The sequence below is a fragment of the Protopterus annectens genome, chromosome 5.part0 (assembly GCF_019279795.1).
Source record: "Protopterus annectens isolate FY-2018-M chromosome 5.part0, PAN1.0, whole genome shotgun sequence".
Taxonomy (NCBI): Eukaryota; Metazoa; Chordata; order Ceratodontiformes; family Protopteridae; genus Protopterus; species Protopterus annectens.
The window spans coordinates 565,203,014-565,220,366 of record NC_056735.1 but is presented as its reverse complement, the minus strand read 5'-3'; the positions used below and the strand labels follow the sequence as shown (position 1 = coordinate 565,220,366).

At 36.2% G+C, this 17,353-nt stretch overlaps 1 protein-coding gene across 1 annotated transcript in view; it reads left to right on the top strand.

Annotated features, from left to right (window-relative positions):
• The window catches only part of MXRA5 (matrix remodeling associated 5), a 417,732-nt gene that overhangs the window by 72,927 nt on the left and 327,452 nt on the right, over positions 1 to 17,353 (top strand). Inside the window, exon 4 of the mRNA XM_044072449.1 lies at positions 9,977 to 10,367. Within this exon, the coding sequence (XP_043928384.1) occupies positions 9,977 to 10,367 (391 nt within the window). The remainder of the gene's footprint in view (positions 1 to 9,976; positions 10,368 to 17,353) is intronic.

Sequence of the window (17,353 nt, the reverse complement as noted above, 5' to 3'; positions counted from 1 at the left end):
CTGTTTGTGTGTGTGTGTGTGTGTGTGTGTGTGTGTGTGTGTGTGTGTGTGTGTGTGTGTGTGTGTGTGTGCATGTGTGTGCATGTGTGTAAACAGAGGCATATGCATTGGTTTGGTTATGTCTTATACATGATGGATGGCTGAATACTGAAAGACCTCCTGTTTGGAGAGCTGGAGTCTGGAAAGAGGCAAAAAGGGTGACCCACATTGCAATATAAGGATATGTGCAAGCATGACCTCAATGCTGTTTGCATCAGTGTGAACACCTGGTATTCTCTCACCTCCTCAGATAAGATTGCCTGGAAATGAGAAATGAAGGAAGCTGTCATTGTGTATGAAACCACCTTGGCAAGGAGAGCAGAGGATAAGGAAACCCACAGGAACATCCGTGCCTATGATACCAGACCAACCTGTACCTACTGCTGCTTAGAATGTGGAAGGAACTGACATTCTTGTTTGGATTGCACAGCCACAGAAGACGCTACTCAAATTGGTCCAATAAAGGATGCTTAGGATATGTGTCTGTGTATATATATATATATATATATATATATAAATAAAATCAATCAAAGGCCAAAATACTGAAAACCACAATATCCTAAAAACTCTATCAATTACTTACTAATGTGAACTCAGGAAAGAGTGCTTAGCATGGTTCTTGCAGTGGGACAAGTCTGGGAGTTTGAAATTATGGTCTTTTGCATTTTGGTCTTTCAAAATTATGGTCTCCATATTTTGGTTTTCAAGATTTTCTGCTTCAACATTTTTTGTAGTAAACCTCTAATTGATCAGCTGTTTATCAAAACATTTTTTTTACTCCTGCTAATTATATTAACTGACTTTGAGATCATACCCAGAGGGGAAGAGCAAATTCCATGTGTGTCCTTCGCTCTGTCGTATCTACAGTTCATCAAAAGAACAAATGGCTTGAGAACTTCATCAAGAGTGCTGATCATTAAGTGTTGCAGATGTCTAAAGGAGGAAGATTTTGTGTGTGATTGTGTGTGTGTGTGTGTGTGTGTGTGTGTGTGTGTGTGTGTGTGTGTGTGTGTGTGTGTGTGCGCGTGCATATATGGGTACGGTAGGTGTGGGTTTGGCATTTTAAGGCCAAAGCTTTTGGCTATACTAAACTTTTGGTATTTGGATAAGAGTGTGAGAGTGAGTGCTAGTTGGTTAGGGTTAGAGTAAGTTCTAGGCAAGAGGAAAGACTCAAGTGTTATGTGTGTGCTGATATATATATAGTATGTGTTTGACTGCCTTGTGTAGTGGTAGTGTTGCTCCTTCCCAACCATTAATAATGAAAAGAATCAGTAATTAAGAGGGAGTATCCAGATATGGGTCTATATTACAAAGTCAAACTCACAGGAGTGCAAACGTTGTAATATTGAACCCAAATGTTCAAAATACGAAAATAGCAAAGCCATGCCACACCGATTTTTTTTCGAACGGAAAAAAAAATTGGTGGGCCATTTTCAGGGCTTTGCTATTTCCTCCACTGTGGTGCGATCTCGGAGTTGGTATATTTAAGTAGGGGTGTGTGTTTGGGGTTTAAGTTTAAAGTGTAAGTATTTTTTATTTTTTTTTTAACTGGAACAGCGATTTTTTTCCTTGGGGAAAAAAAATCGCTTTTCTGTGTTTTCGTAATTCTTGAGTTCCGAACTTCATGGTTTGATATTACATCATTCGAACTCCTGTGAGTTTGACAGTGTAATATAGACCCTCCAGATATACTGGCCATGCTATTATTTTCTGAGATCAGCAAAAGTGTTTCTGGATAAATTTATAATGCCACCATCTTAATTTAATGCTACTAAGGAAAGCCTTGGCTTTTTCATAAAACTAGTTCGTACTATCTGCTTGATGAAAAACAGTATTTTTAATACACCTACCTTTGGCATAAAGAAAGATAGCCATACACTTTCTGCTGTACCCAAAGTATACAAGATTTGTAGAGGTGGTCACAAACAAAAATAAACATTCAATACACCACTTTTTAAATGGAGTAATTCTTTTTGACTCTGACTCTGTCTTTCTCTAGCTGATACTGCCCTATGCCACCCTAGGACAGAGAGGGAGAGGTAAAGAGAGAGAGCACAGTCACTGACCAAATCTACAGTGTAAGATATGCAAGCAAGTATTTAAAAGGTTTGAATGAAGATTCACAAAAAATGCAGTACATACAGTCTGGATGAAGTACAGTTATTGTCCAGTTATTTGTTGACTAAGACATAGACCCTATTGTTAAGATAGTAATCTCCAACCAGTTATTCATATAGTGTTAGACTGGTGGTTCTTGAAAGATGCCCAGTAAAGGCAAATGTCTGGAATGCACACTGTAGTATATGTGACCCAGAATATTTCCATGAGTCACAGGATTTTGCCTAACCCTAAAGATAAATTTTACTAGTTTTAAGTCTTATTGGTCTGAAGCTATTAACAACACTCAGTGGGACTGATATATTTGTTTATTGCAAAGCTAAAACAAGGCAGAGGTGTCAGGCCATATTCGATGAGGAGAAAGAAAACAAATAGCATTTTCTTGTCTTATTAAAGAAGAACAAAAAGAAAACTTGTATTGTTTATATGCAGCCTATTACCAGATGTTAAATATGTTTCCACTCAAGTCTCCTTCTGTTATTCTAAAAAAAAAAAAAAAAAAAAAAACAGGCAATTAAAAATAACAGTTTTAATATCAAAGATTTTATATTTTGGTAGTATATATACTTCTTGATTAGTATAAATTGTTTTATTTTCTTTAGTATAGCAACAAAGAAGTCATGGTCAGAAAAAATGTCTCAGAAATGTATGTTATCACCCTCAGTTCACCCTGGAGTTTGCTAGATTTTTTCTTGGATGCAAAACTCATTAATAAACTTTTGTTGGTGTGATACGAGCACTGTGATTCCTCTCAGCAACGAGGGTTTACGTTTTTTTTATTTTAACTAAATATACTTCACACTTGCTTTAAATTAGGTAAATTTGTCTTTTCTGGCTTCACAGATAACCTCAGAGAGTCATATTCAAAGTTGTATGATTAACAGTGTAACAATAACTATTCCTCTGCCATTCTGGCAATGATCCTTCTAAGCTGGTGGATCTTTACTTTATATATTATATTCTTGTATTTTAAGCCTCTTGCTCCACATCCTTTCTCTGATGCAAATTCAAACTGTATAACTACAGTGCAACTAAAATTTTCTTATGGCGGATTCACTACTCCATTGGACTTGCCCCCCACCCCCCTGTCACAGCAAAATTCCAGTAGCAAGTTAACAGCAACCCTCCTAGATGTCTGCCTTGCTCAGATTATCTAAATCAGTGATAATAAACTATGTGTCCCTCTCTAAACTCTAACATGAATATGAAGCAGTCTTACAGCGTAGCACTGACTTCTTTCTGTAGCTGAAGTTGTTCCTTCTTTCACATGACGTACAACAATTTTTCTTTTGGAATCTCTCTTGTACAAATAGTAATGTTCATAAGTGGTTTAGGTAGGCTGACCACTTCCTTATCTGTTCCCCCTGCCTCAACTATGCAAGAAAAAGGGTAAAAAAGTTTTTTTTTTTGGACCAATGAAAGCTTCCCCTTTCTAAGTAACAGCTATAGGCAAAGGCTTTCAATTGTCCCAACTTGAATTCGGCACCACATCATATCCTCAGCATTACAAAATCAAACAAAAAAACTCCATACACATTTAAACAGTAACCAAATAAATTTGTAGATTTATTATTAAAACTAAGCACACCTTTCAAACACTGGAAAAAATAGCTCCATGTTTATCAAAAGGTTGACTTTTTCCTGAGATCCCTATTATTCACATTCTTAGACAACCTGAACTTGTCTCTCTCATAGTAGTTATACTTTGAAAGCTTCAGAAAAAAAACCTCTTCCCCCACACCAGCCCTCCCCAAAAAAAAAACTTAACATTATTGTACAGAACACTTCTTCTGTATAAGCACCTTCTAAAGTTATTTTATTGAGTCTTAGTGTAAGAATATATTGCTGTACTGAATAATGGGTCTGATGTAAATTAAATACACTACAATCAAATATTTCTCATTTATAATTGAAAGGTTTCTTAATAAATAACCCAGTTATTTATTTATTTGCTTTAGTAATAGTAGTCTTAACATGATGATTAAAAGATAAGTCAGATGCAATAATAATGCCAAGATATTTTTATTCCTAGGCCTCTTTAAGTAGTAAGCCTGTGAAACAAATGGGAAATTTTAGGATTTTAATTCAAAAATATAATCTTGCATTTTTCCAAGCTAAAGTTTAGTCAAGTGTCTAGTGCTCACTTACAAATCAGATGTAAGCACACATTAAGATAATTGGCATCAGAATTATTTTGTATAATAAAACCAATTTTGCAATTGTCGTAGATTTTTTGTTTCCAGAATATGGGTGTTCCTTGGAATACTGGAAACAAAATAAAACAGCATTTGACCCAATACTGACCCTTAGGGATCACCAGATGTTGTAGGCAGGTAGTCTTAATGCACATTACATATCTTAACATATCGCTGTCTGTCAGGTAAACAGTTCATAATCCATCTGGCAATATAACGATATAACAATTTATGCTAGATTCAAGTAAGTATTTGTAAATGGAATAAAATGAAAGACAATGAAAAGTTTTTGGCAAGACCCAAAAAGATTATGCCTGAAGATGAACCCATACCCAAGGCCATTGTTATTTAATTGTAGACGCTCACTAAGTTACTCAAAGTAGATACCAATTTTATAAAGTAAATATCTACTATGCGTAGATATTTGCTTTATAAAACTGTGTTGATCAGTATCCTTGGCCGATCATTTAAAACCAGCGTTGCATATTAATTCTATAAAATATCTTTCGAAACACTTTCCTTCTGTGGATATCAAACTTTTAGGCCTGTAGTTGCTAATAATAATATCTTTCCTGCCCTTTTAATGTACAGTGGATATAAAAAGTTTACACACCCCTGGGAAAAAATATAAAAAATAAAAACGTCCAATAAGTTGGTTGCATGTGTGCACACCCTTAAACTAATACTTTGTTGAAGCACCTTCTGATTTAATTGGCAGCATTCAGTCTACTTGGGTACACACCTGCCATCAATTAAAGAGACTATGATTAACCCCAAATAAAGTTCAGCTGTCCTAGTAGGATTTTCCTGACATTTACTTTGTTGCCTGCTACAGTAAAAGCCACGGTTTGCAGAGAGCTTACAAAGCAACAAAGGGATCTCGTTGAAAGGTATCAGTCAGGAGAAGGGTACAAAAAATTTCCACAGCATTGGATATACCATGGAACACAATGAAGACAGTCATTAAAAAGTGGAGAAAATATGGGGACAACAGTGATGTTGCAAAGAACTGGACATCCCTCCAAAATTGATGAAAAGACAAGACAAAAACTAGTCAGGAAGGCTGCCAAGTGACCTACAGCAACACTGAAGAAGCTGCAGAAATTTCTGGCAAGTACTGTTCATGTACTACATGTGACAACAATCTCCAAAATTCACCATATGCCTGGACTATGGGGTAGGGTTGCAAGACGGAAGCCTTTTCTTACACAGAACAACATTCAGGCCTGGATAAAATTTGCAAAACAATACAGCAAGTCTCCCAAAGGTATGTGGAAAAATGTGTTATGGTCTGATGAGACCAAGGCTGAACTTTTTGGCCAATTCCAAAAGGTACATTTGACACAAAAACAACACTTCGCATCACCAAAAGAACACCATCCCTATGGTGAATCATGGTGGTGGCAGTATCATGCGTTGGGGTTGCTTTTCTTCAGCTGGAACTGGGACTTTAGTCGAGTTGGAGGGAACTATGAACAGTTCTAAATATCAGTCACTTTTGGCCCAAAACCTTCAGGTGTCTGCTAGAAAGCTGAAGATGAGGAGGAATTTCACCTTTCAACACGACAATGACACCAAGCATACATCCAAATCAACAAAAGAATGACTTCACCAGAAGAAAATTAAAGTTTTGGAATGGCCCAGCCAGAGTCCAGACCTAAATCCAATAGAAAATCTGTGGCGTGACCTGAAGAGGGCTGTGCACAAGAGATGCCCTCAAAATCTGACAGATTTGGAGTGCTTTTACATGGAAAAGTGGGCAAATATTGCCAAGTCAAGATGTGCCATGCTGATAGACTCCTACCCAAGAAGACTGAATATTGTAATTAAATCAAAAGGTGCTTCAACAAAGTATTAGTTTAAGGGTGTGCACACTTATGCAACCAGCTTATTGTAAGTTTTTTTATTTTTTATATTTTTCCCCTAAAAGATTTGTTTGTTTTTCAATTGAATTGTACAGCTTATAGGTCACATTAAAGGTGGGAAACGTTTGAAATGATTTATTGTGGTCTCATTTTTTATATCACAAAAACCTGGCATTTTAACAGGGGTACATACACCTTTTATATCCACTGTACATGGAAAATGTAAGATAACTTCCTATTATTGGACAAGTGCCATTTTCCAAAAATGTATTAAAAATGAGTTGCATAATGGTTGTTAATACTTCATTCACCAAATATAAAGAGACACTAGATGTTTTGTCAGGACCCATAGATGAATTTTTATTTAACTTAGAGAAGGCCTTCCTAACTGAGTCAGAAAAAAAGAGAGCAAACACCTGAAACAGTAATCTGATCTATAATAGGACCACTTGAACCAACATCCTGACTTACAGCGAATAAATATTCATTAAACTCGCAGTCTGTAATGTAAGCATCAAATAGCGTTATAGCATTGTTTGAAGTGAATTCAATGGATGATGACCTTGTAGCCAATGACTTACTATATTTATAAAATGTGTTTTATTTGTGGATTTACTAATCAAATTGTTTTCATAGTTAATCGTAGCCATTTTTATTTCTGATTTTACATTTTTACAAGTTGAGTTAAACATTTTCTTATTGGTATTGGTAGGGAAATTGGTAGGGAATCTTGTAAAGGTTTCATAGTGTCTTGTTTCCTTGCCTGTATAACCTGACTTATTCCACCATGTAAGAGACGAAATACTGACATTTTTCAGATGAACAAATTCATTAGCATAGTTACTCACACTGATATTCCATGAGATTTAATAGGTAGGTCCAATCTGTATTAGAAATTTAAGTAAAATATTTACAGTAATCTATTTGATGTATAGTGTGTGTTTTACTATGAAAAGAGCTATTTACATTTAGTTCCATGTAAAATGTGATTTTATTATGGTCCAAACACTCAGGGGGCGCGTTGTCACGCTTAAATCCTGTATTTTGTTTGGAATATTAGTTGCTATTAATCTAAATTATTATTATCTCGCATATTACTATAACCAGTTGTGTTAGTGCACTGTGCTCACAAAGAGATAATAATTTCTTACTCAAAACATGCGTTAACAGTAGTAAAGATAGAATTCACCTTTATTCCAGGGTAGTTGAATTCATCCATAAGTAAAATGTTTTTCTTTGTCTCGAAAGAGTACACTAAATATGTCAAGTATTTCCAGTCCTCCGTACTAGATATACTTGGTGGTGCAATAGCTTAAAACTATGAAAATGCTATTTTTATGATTGAAATCCAAGCATTTAAAACAATTGTTTTGTAAAAGCATTGCAGCTTTGACAAGATAAAATGATATACTTTTGTGGACCCATAAAGTAGCCACTCTTCCACAATTAAAATATCCCCCTAGAATGCATATTTAATAAAAATCATTAAATGCTAATATGTTGAATTCCATGATTCAATTAAATTTGAAAATTATCTTATAATTTATTTCTCAGGCTTCTTGCATTGCAAAGTAACTTTATGGTTTTATCAAACAGTCTGCCACCTTTATCTAATATTCTGCCTTGTATACAAAATAGTTAATTTTTCCATAATTTTGCTAGCCATGAAGGAGGCAACATACAGCTTAAGGTGTAACCCATCACTAGAAACATTCTCCAACCTTAAATACTCTCTTCTCAGTAGATACGTTTGATGTTATAACCCAGTGTTAACTGTCTTAACCAATTATTAAAACTGTGTGCTTTATTAAACAAATAATCAATTCACAAAGTTGATGGTATGATTTTGCTAAGAACACACAGTTCTTAATAGAGTTCAAACTACAGAATAAGAATTCCACAAGATTTTATTCACCTACCTTTCAAAACTAAATCTCTTATCAATAACCTATACTAAGGTTTTCATATTCATAAATTTCTTTAATAATTATATTATACATACTATATGGGTAGCCAAAGTTATGTCTACCCATAAGCAGTACCCTGCATTTAGACTCATTAAAATGCATTCTGTTACATTCTGCCTATTTATCTAAGGAATCTAACTATGGTTGAATTTCATTCTGATCTTTAATTGTTGTAACAGCCCCAACTATTTTAGCATCATCAGCAGACTTCCCAACCCAAATCTCTGGGAAAGTATTCCCCCAAAATAAGACACCTCATTTTATGTAAAATTTAGGATTTAACAAAAGGCCTGCCTCCTCTTTGTCTTTCTCTTACTAGTAACACTCATCCCTCATATGGCAGGTTCTATTGAACCAATCTACAAATCTCAGTCACATAATCTTATGCTTAATATAACATCTCCTTTCACAATCTCAAACAGCCTTCACCCCACTTGACTGTCCTATCATTCCAACTTAGATAATGCACAGCTGTAATGATCATACAGACACCTAGCTTTCTGTATGATTTTTTTAATTGTAAATAGTGCATATTAGTATTCTACATATTCTTTGCATTTTTGTTAGCTAATAATGGTATTTCACATGTGTATTTTAATTATATTCTTGCTATCTCTCACTAAATATAATTCTGACTTTGTATACCCTGATTGAGACTAAAACTTTTCAGTGCTTTACCCCTGTAAAATATAATACATTTGGAAGTCAAAGGGTGTTTTCCTAGGTGGCTACCCTGCTGCTTAATTTAAATGGAAGTCTGATACAGAGGCATTTTTTTTATTAACTTGATTGTAGTGCATGGAACATGGTGATCACACTCCAGTATCTGGAAAAAAAAGAAAAATAAGGTAAGCACTTCTATAGCATGAGACCAAATCTTAACAAATGTTAAGCACTCCCTGCTTCAGTTATTATGATTGGGTAACTCCCTACACAGTTAAATCTTCCAGCACTGACCAGCCAGCAACAACAGCAGCAGAATGAAAACAAATTTGTTTCTGCCAAGTGTATGTCCTGGTAATGTGTCCCTGACTTTGTGTAACATAAGAGAATATGTTACTGCCTTTCTGGCAGTGCTTCATAAGTGCCTTATAGCTTTGAAATGTGGTGAAACCCTTAACACTTTTTTTTTAATTTAAATAGTTTGTGGAGCAAGTAAAGCTATATGCACTACAAAGAATTATGATCATAACTCTTTATTAACATGTTCTTGAGACATGAATGCAAAGATTCACCTCTTGAGCTTTGCTCTCGAGGTGACTTTTTTGGCATTTATGTCTTGGACACAGAATAAGCAGATTATGATTGGCAACCCACTCATAATTCTCTGTATTGCCTTCTTATATGTTTGCTCACAGGCATTCATCCTCTGCAACATATTTGTCAATACATTTAATTACTGTTGCCTGTTTTATGCTGTATAAGATCAAAACCTGTAGTATTTTCTGGTGTTTTCATTCCTGTTACTTGGTAGATTAGAAAATGGTGTTTAATTGTAAAGGAGAACAGTATTGGTGTCTCAGTTCTACAGATATGTACTGTGAATATTAAAATACCATAAAGGCAATTCAAAAATTGTACTATTTAACAAGCAGTTAAGATAAGGTATTCCAACATCATAAAACAGCATTAAGAATCCAGACTGTTTTTGTTTACCTTGTTATAAACAGGTGTTTTCGTACTTTCGCTGACTCTGTTAAGCATTGAAGACAGTACTGTTTCAATTTGCTGTATTTAAAGGCAGTAAAATATTGTTAGTGGTCAGTGAGTGGATGTTTTCTTTTCCTGTTAGGTACTTAAAATGAGCTACAACAAACTGGAAGTTCTAACTGGACACACACTTCTGGGGCTTTCAAGTTTATTGAGACTCCACATGGACAACAACAAAATTGAATTTATAGATCCAAATGCTTTCAGTGGCCTGATCTCATTGAGACTTCTTCACTTAGAGGGAAATTTACTGAAACAACTTCATCCAAACACATTTGCAACATTTACATTCCTGGACTACTTTAGATTTTCTTCCATAAGGCATCTTTTTCTATCAAATAATTCAATTGAGTCTCTGCCAAGCAGTATATTTAGTCCTATGACATTGCTGGAAGCTGTTTATCTTCATGGAAATCGATGGTCATGTGACTGCAGATTAAACTGGTTGTTACAGTGGAATAAGCAACATGAAGGTAAGCAAAAAAGTAAATTATGCATTGCTTTATTGAATTGTCATCATAATGTTTGTGTTTCCAATTTGATGCTACTCACAACTTACAGTAAATCTTCAATTTTGCAGAGTTTTCATGTTTGTGAGTAGGCTGCAGTTTTGTGGTCCTGTCATACTGACTAAAGAGTAAACAAAATTCTGTTCTGAACAACAATGATGTACGAAATTTTTAAGTCCAAGTGGCCTGTACATTTTTGCCCCTGAGTTGGGGTAGGACCTCATAAGAGGATGGTATGTCTTTAGGTTGCTGAGTTTACAATTTCCAAGTATCCAGAGCCTGAGTCACAAGAAGACAAGGTTCAAAATACCAGCAACTGTTTAACATGGGAAATCACTGACAATGTGGTCTGTGTGTGCGTGTGTGTGTGCTGGCAGTAATTCACTTGGTCTGGGAGTTTTAACCTCTCTTCATGTTTGTATTACCATGAGTCTGGTATATCTACATTTGGCTGTGTGGAGAGCTTTCACAGTGGGAAAGTATGAGGACTTGTCCCATCTGTAAAAAAAAAAAAAATGCCTGAAGTCTAACTTTTCATCCTTCTGATATTTTGCCGTTGGTACATAATGTTTCATCTTTCCTCAGTGGAACCATAGAGGGTATAGGTTATTGGCTCTGAGGAAGAAGGTACATTTGCATTTTTTCCAGGATTTGGAGAAACTTCCAATTGGTGTTATACTTTTCAATAATCTATCCAGAATAAAATTCTTATACAGAATTATGATATGGTGTATGCTAAACAATACTTAATGGATGTTTCTAGTTCTAAATCACTCAGCTGTATTAATACCATATTTCACTGGAAGCTATTATAACATACGTATTCTTTTGGAGTTTTAGTTTCTTATAAGGAAGTCATGTACTCTCTTCTTCATTTGATATTAATAATATACTTAGTAATAATAAAGTTTTTTATCAACTTTAGTCATCTTTAAATACTTAACATTTACCAGCAACTGGTTGGTAAAATGTAAACAGATGCATAAATTTAGATTTTGGAAGAAATTAATAATTTTTAAAGTTTCACATGATTCTGTTTACTGCACCATAGTTTCCATATGTATTTATACGTAGTGTGTGTATGTGTGTGTGTGTGTGTGTGTGTGTGTGTGTGTGTGTGTGTGTGTGTGTGTGCGCGCGCATGTGTGTGTATCTATATCTATCTATGTATGCATTATATTTATATATCTATGTATATTTATTTTCATGCACCTGTATACATATATTTTTACTTCTGTCTTGTACATCTGGACATGCTTACTCACACACTTGCTGAAGTAAATAAACAAGAGTGGAACAGGACAGAAAACACAAACAGATAATCCATTTAAACATTTGTAGGTGTTGTAAAATAGAGCCTTTGAAATACTGACAAAATTTCATTTTCTTTAACCTGAGTGTTTTTTTTTTTAGGTCAGCTTGTATCCATGTTAAAGGTTGCTTTATACGAAGGGCCTAACACATATGATTTATGATCGACAAACTGTATACTATTAAGAACAAAATATATTTATTTCATATGTATTGTACAGCAACATTCATTGTGGCATATAAATCTGTTATGGTGGAAATCTGTGATGTTCTTCATACTGAACATTTCTGCAGTAGCCGTAGCTATATGGGTTATATCCTTCCAAGGATATAACAACTGATCAGCTTTCAAAGCTTCCGAGCACCTTTCACTTGGCCAAACTGTCAAGCAGCTTGGGCTGAGCTGACTAAAAGGCAAGTTAGGGAAAAAAGGCCTTCAGTGCTACCCTGGCACCAAAGTGTACACTGCTCTGAGGCTTGCAAGAATGGTCGTTTTCTGCTTTCCTTAGCTGGGCTTATAAGTTCTCTTTGGGGAAAAACTTTATTTTTTTCTGATGTTTATTACTTTCCTCTTCATGAAAGTTATTTTAAGTCTAGGAGTGTTGTGTTTTAACAGATTCTCTCAAGAGTGTAACATGCTTTTAAACTGAGCACTCATTGTTTCTGACAGTTTAAAATGGTGTTAACTAATTGATAAAAATTTTTGTGTGTGCGTGTGTGTGTGTGTGTGTGTGTGTGTGTGTGTGTAACAATTGTGTTTATTTTAACATTTTTGGGCTGCATTAGTTTTTGAAAGGGCTTTTACTGTGTTTTTTTTTTCTGTAAAAAAATAAATAAATAAATAAATAAATAAATAAATAAATACCTTTTATGGGCTGGTAGTTTTACTGGTATTTCTTGCTTGTTTTCCCAGGATAGAGGCAACATTTTTGGCTTGACTAAGAAACAGATTGTCAGCCCCACAGTCGGTCTTTCTTCCAGTCACAAAAAGAAAAGGTTAAGTAAATAGCCTTTGCCATCAGAGCAGGCTAGCGGTTTTCCTCAGCTACTGGTAGGTGACACTGCTGTTGCCATTTGTTGTACCTCTAACAACTCATCTTTTACCCCAGATCCCTCTGGTGTAGCACCTGCAGCCACTACGGATCAGGAGTTAGCCGTGTCCTCTCCAGATGTTGTGGTCCCTTCAGTGGGCAAGGGAGAACCACTCTTCTTGGTCCTAGGAGAGAAAACAAGGAAGGTTTCTCTGTTGTGTCAGAATGCTGTCCCCATTTTTCTTGTCAAAAGGAAACAGAGAAAACAAGCATGTATCTACTGTACTTCTGCTCCTTAAAGTCCTTTGGATAGGAGTAGTTTAGTGGGACTGGCTCAGGGTTAGAATCAGACTATTGATCCTTCTTGTAGAGTAGTTTCCAGTAAAAGAAAGATGGATGCCTCCTTTCCTGAAGAGATTCAATGTTCTGAATCTGAACAGGAAGATGCTGGGATGGGTTCACTGTTTTGTCTTCAGAGAAGAGCTCACTTTCTGATTTTCCCTGTGAGGGTTTCACTTGTTTTAAATGGGAGAACACTGATGGTTTTCAGTCCCTCAGAAAATACTGTGAGTTATTACAAAAGGATTTTCCAGAACCTACACCCATTTTTCCTGTCATGTCTGCTTTACAGGATGTTTATCTTACCACCTGCAATTTTCCTAATAGTCTGCCAGCTGTCCCTTAAGTGGCAGATGGGATGTATAAAGTTCCTCAGTCCAATCCTGACTCAGTAGCTGCAGCTTTAGCTGACTCTTCTGCTGCAGAGCACTTAGTTAATTCCAGTTCTACTCTTTCTAATAAGGGTGGGAAATTATTGATAGGTACAGGGAAAAATGTATATTTCTGCAACTGTGAATTTCAGAACTTTAAATTGACAGGCTCATATGTTAAAGTTTATTCTATAATATTGTGAAAGTCTAAGGAATATTTTATCTACAGTTTCATCTAGTGAAGAAAAATCTGCTTTAAATAATTTAGGTTAGTACTAGACTAACTGCCCTTGCAAGCCTAGTTAATTAGGCCCCTGTGAGATTTAAACCCTTTACCTTGTGTTTGTAAAGCAAACACCTTAACCATTAGGCCACCCTCCCATGTCTCTTCCAACTTTCTAGTCATTGTTCGTAGTCTGTGTGTATGAGTCTGTTGCTACTTCTTCCAGAGCCATGATCACTGGTACTGTTTAAGGATTGCTTGGCTGCATTCTCAGAATCTCCCAGATGATGTAAAAAATAGACGATCAATAAGTGTGATGAAAGGGGCAAGCTGTTTCTGGGAATCTCTAAGATTTTTCAGCTCTCATTTTCCAATTTGTCTAAGAGAGTTCCTTTCTCATCATCCGGTTTTGGCAAAAACAGAATAAACAGTCTCAATAGAATTCAGGTAAATAGATGTTTAAGAAGAAGTGTTAAGGTTGTTCCAAAAAGAAGTCTCAAACCTTGCCAAACCAAGGAAATGCCTACAAGTCTGAATGACTGACTGTTCAAGAGACCTTGTGACCCCCTCCCAACCTGGCCCTTTCCAGAAAGTCAGAATTGCCATTTTTCTCTTTGGCAACAGATGTTTTCAGACAAATGGGTTCTAAAAATTATTAATCATGGTTACAGATGGCAGTGGGAGGAAATTCCTGCTTTCCAGGAGGTCATTCCTCATACTGCAGATCAGACTTTTTTTTCCTACCTATTCATCATCACATGCTGCCTCAAGGAGTAATAGAATCAGTTCTTCCTTCCCATATGGGGAAGGAGTTTTATTCAAGAGTGTTCCTAGTCCCAAAGAAAGCAAATGCTTTGAGACCAGTTATAGATCTTTCCTTCCAAAACCTGTTTGTGATAGTGCCAAATTCAAAATGATGTCACTTAACAACCTGTTGCCTCTTCTTCTTTTTTCAAGTTTCCTGTTAACACTAGACTTAAAAGATCCTTAACATCACATTCCTCTTTATCCAGACTTTAAGTATTTCTTAAGGTTTTGTGTCTGGATCACATTATCAGTTCTCTGCCTTACCCTTTGGACTATCCCCTGCCCCAAGAGTGTTCAGAAAGTGTCTAGCTCCAGTTATTGTTCGCTGCAGGCTACAGGGTATCCACATTTTTCCATATTTAGATAACTTATCCTTGCAGAGTCTTTTCAGAATGTAAATATGCAACTCTAAGATCACTCTACATTGGACAAAAGGGCAAAATTTGCATAACGGCCAAGGGAATTCTTTCCCTGCTTGAAAGCAGCCATTCACGGTTTTTGGCTTTCGATATTACCAGTTCGATGTTTAGGTATTTGAAAACCTGAATGTTTGATCTGGTAATATAGACCCGGTGCCAATAACATTATCAAGATCCATTCAGGGCCAGTTGTTCTCTAGTTTTACAATATTTGTGTAAGTTACTATCCTATGGCCTTTCTTATTCTGCTGTCAAAGTTCATTTATTGGCCATTTCAGTGTATCTGTCCATGGATATTCCTCTTTCAAGGGAGTCACATGTCAAAATATTCTTGAAAGGGGTCTTGCATAAGAGGCCTTCAGGTAAACTGGTTGGCTCTCCTTGGGATCTTAATTTTGTGTTAAATAAACTAACACTTGCTCTGTTTGAACCAGCTAATCTGGCTGACTTTAGGTTCCTAACAAAAGCTATTTTAGTGATTGCTGTAACCCCTGCAAGAAGTGTATCTGAGTTGCAAGCTCTTATGGTGAGTTAACCCAACCTCGTTTTTCACAAGGACAGGGTTTCTGTGAGAGCTAATCCATCTTTCATACCTAAAGTGGTATCCAAGATTACTTTAAGCCAAACTACCCAGCTCCCATTTTTCTTTCCTGAATGTAAAAATGATGGAGAAAGGATACTGTACACCTTGGAGATCTACAGATAACTCAGGTACTACTTTGACAGAACTCATTTTTTCAGATCTTCAGATGGATTGTTTATTTCCTGTGAAGGTAAGAAGAAGGGACAGCCCATGTCAAAACAAACTGTTTCCTAATTGTAGTCTAAGCTATTACCTTTTGCTATGTTCACCACAGCTAATCTATTCCAGGCAGGGCCAAGGCCCACTATGAAAGGAACTTGGCTTGTTCTATGTCTTTTTGAAAGGATTGGATTCTAGAAGTATTCTAGAAGCTTCTACATGGCCCTCTGTACATACTTTTACAAAGCACTGTAAGTTGGATTCCTTCTCTAGGTCTAGCTCTTGCTTTGCTAGGACCATGCTCCAGGGGATCTTGGACCTTTCTCCCTCCATCTCACACATCTAGTTAGCTTTGGTAATCTACCCATATAGCTAAGGCTACTGTATCAATGATCAATATTATGAACATAGTACAACTGTATAAGTTGAACTTGCCATGACAGACAATGTTCAAATGATCACTGTTGCAGTAGCCCTCCCTCCCTCCACCCCCCTTGGTTTTTTGGTGTGCTTTATATGCCAGGGTATGGACAGTTATTTTTTGTTATTCCTGGCCATGTCCTTTCAGGGCTCAGCCTCCCTCTGTCTGCTGGCAGGAAGACTCTGAAGGGTTTTGTCCCCAAACTGTTCTTTTAGTCATCTCAGCTAGAGCTGCTTGACAGTTTGGGTGCATGGAAGGTGCCCTGAAGCTTTGGAATCTGGCCGTCTGTTATATCTTTGGCAGAATGTAACTCATATAGCTAAGGCTACTGCAGCAGTGATCATTATAACATCTACTGTTATGGTAAGTTCAACTTACACAACTGTAGTTTTTCTGAGGTCAAGCCTTTGTAGGTAGTCAGACTAACAAAACATTTTGTGTGGAGTTTGCCATAGGCTTGTCCATATTAATGACATTTAAAGCGCAAGTGTCTTTACACAAACTTGCAGTCGAAGCTCATACTATATCTGCTGTGTGACAAACAGACAAACTGTCTATAGCTGAGTCAGTCTTGTAACAAACTTGTTTCCTTATTTATGTTAAGCTTCCACAATATTTATTAGTAACATGGTCATGATACACTTTGCCTCAAAAAGTACAAATTATAACGAATGAATGCTACAGCCTCATATGTCAAATTCCATGAAATTACATCTTTTTTCTGGTACTCTGTCTAAATTATTGGCTTTTAGGGTCTTGCTCCTGTTGAAATGGAATATCATTGCCCCTGCAAGTGTTCTAAGTTAATGATGTTGTATGAGCGAAAATTAAGATGCTAAGTCAATAAGTTTTTTTAAGGAAATACAACGGCTGACTGGAAGTATAAGCCCCAATAGCCAATACATCATGCAAATGTGTTATTATCTGACAGCTAGGTAGTGTCATTGTGATATCCCATCATCCCAGAGATGAACTGTTTGCTTGCATTTCAGTTGTAATATAAACTGATAGAAATTTCAGACACATGCTTTGAGCATCTTAGCTCTCAAGGGCTCTGTACTTAGCATCTATTTTGTGCATACTAAGGCAGCATTGTTTCCTTTAACAGGATCTGGCATTGCTGCACTAACATAAATTGTGTCTGTTGAAGTTTCCCTCGAGTTTCATAAAAGGTACTGTTCTACTGTTTTTTTTAAACTCATATTATAACATCTAACCACAGAGTAAAAACTGCTGCTTCTGGTTTACACTTGAAAGGAAAACATACAAAGAGAAATTATATGGTG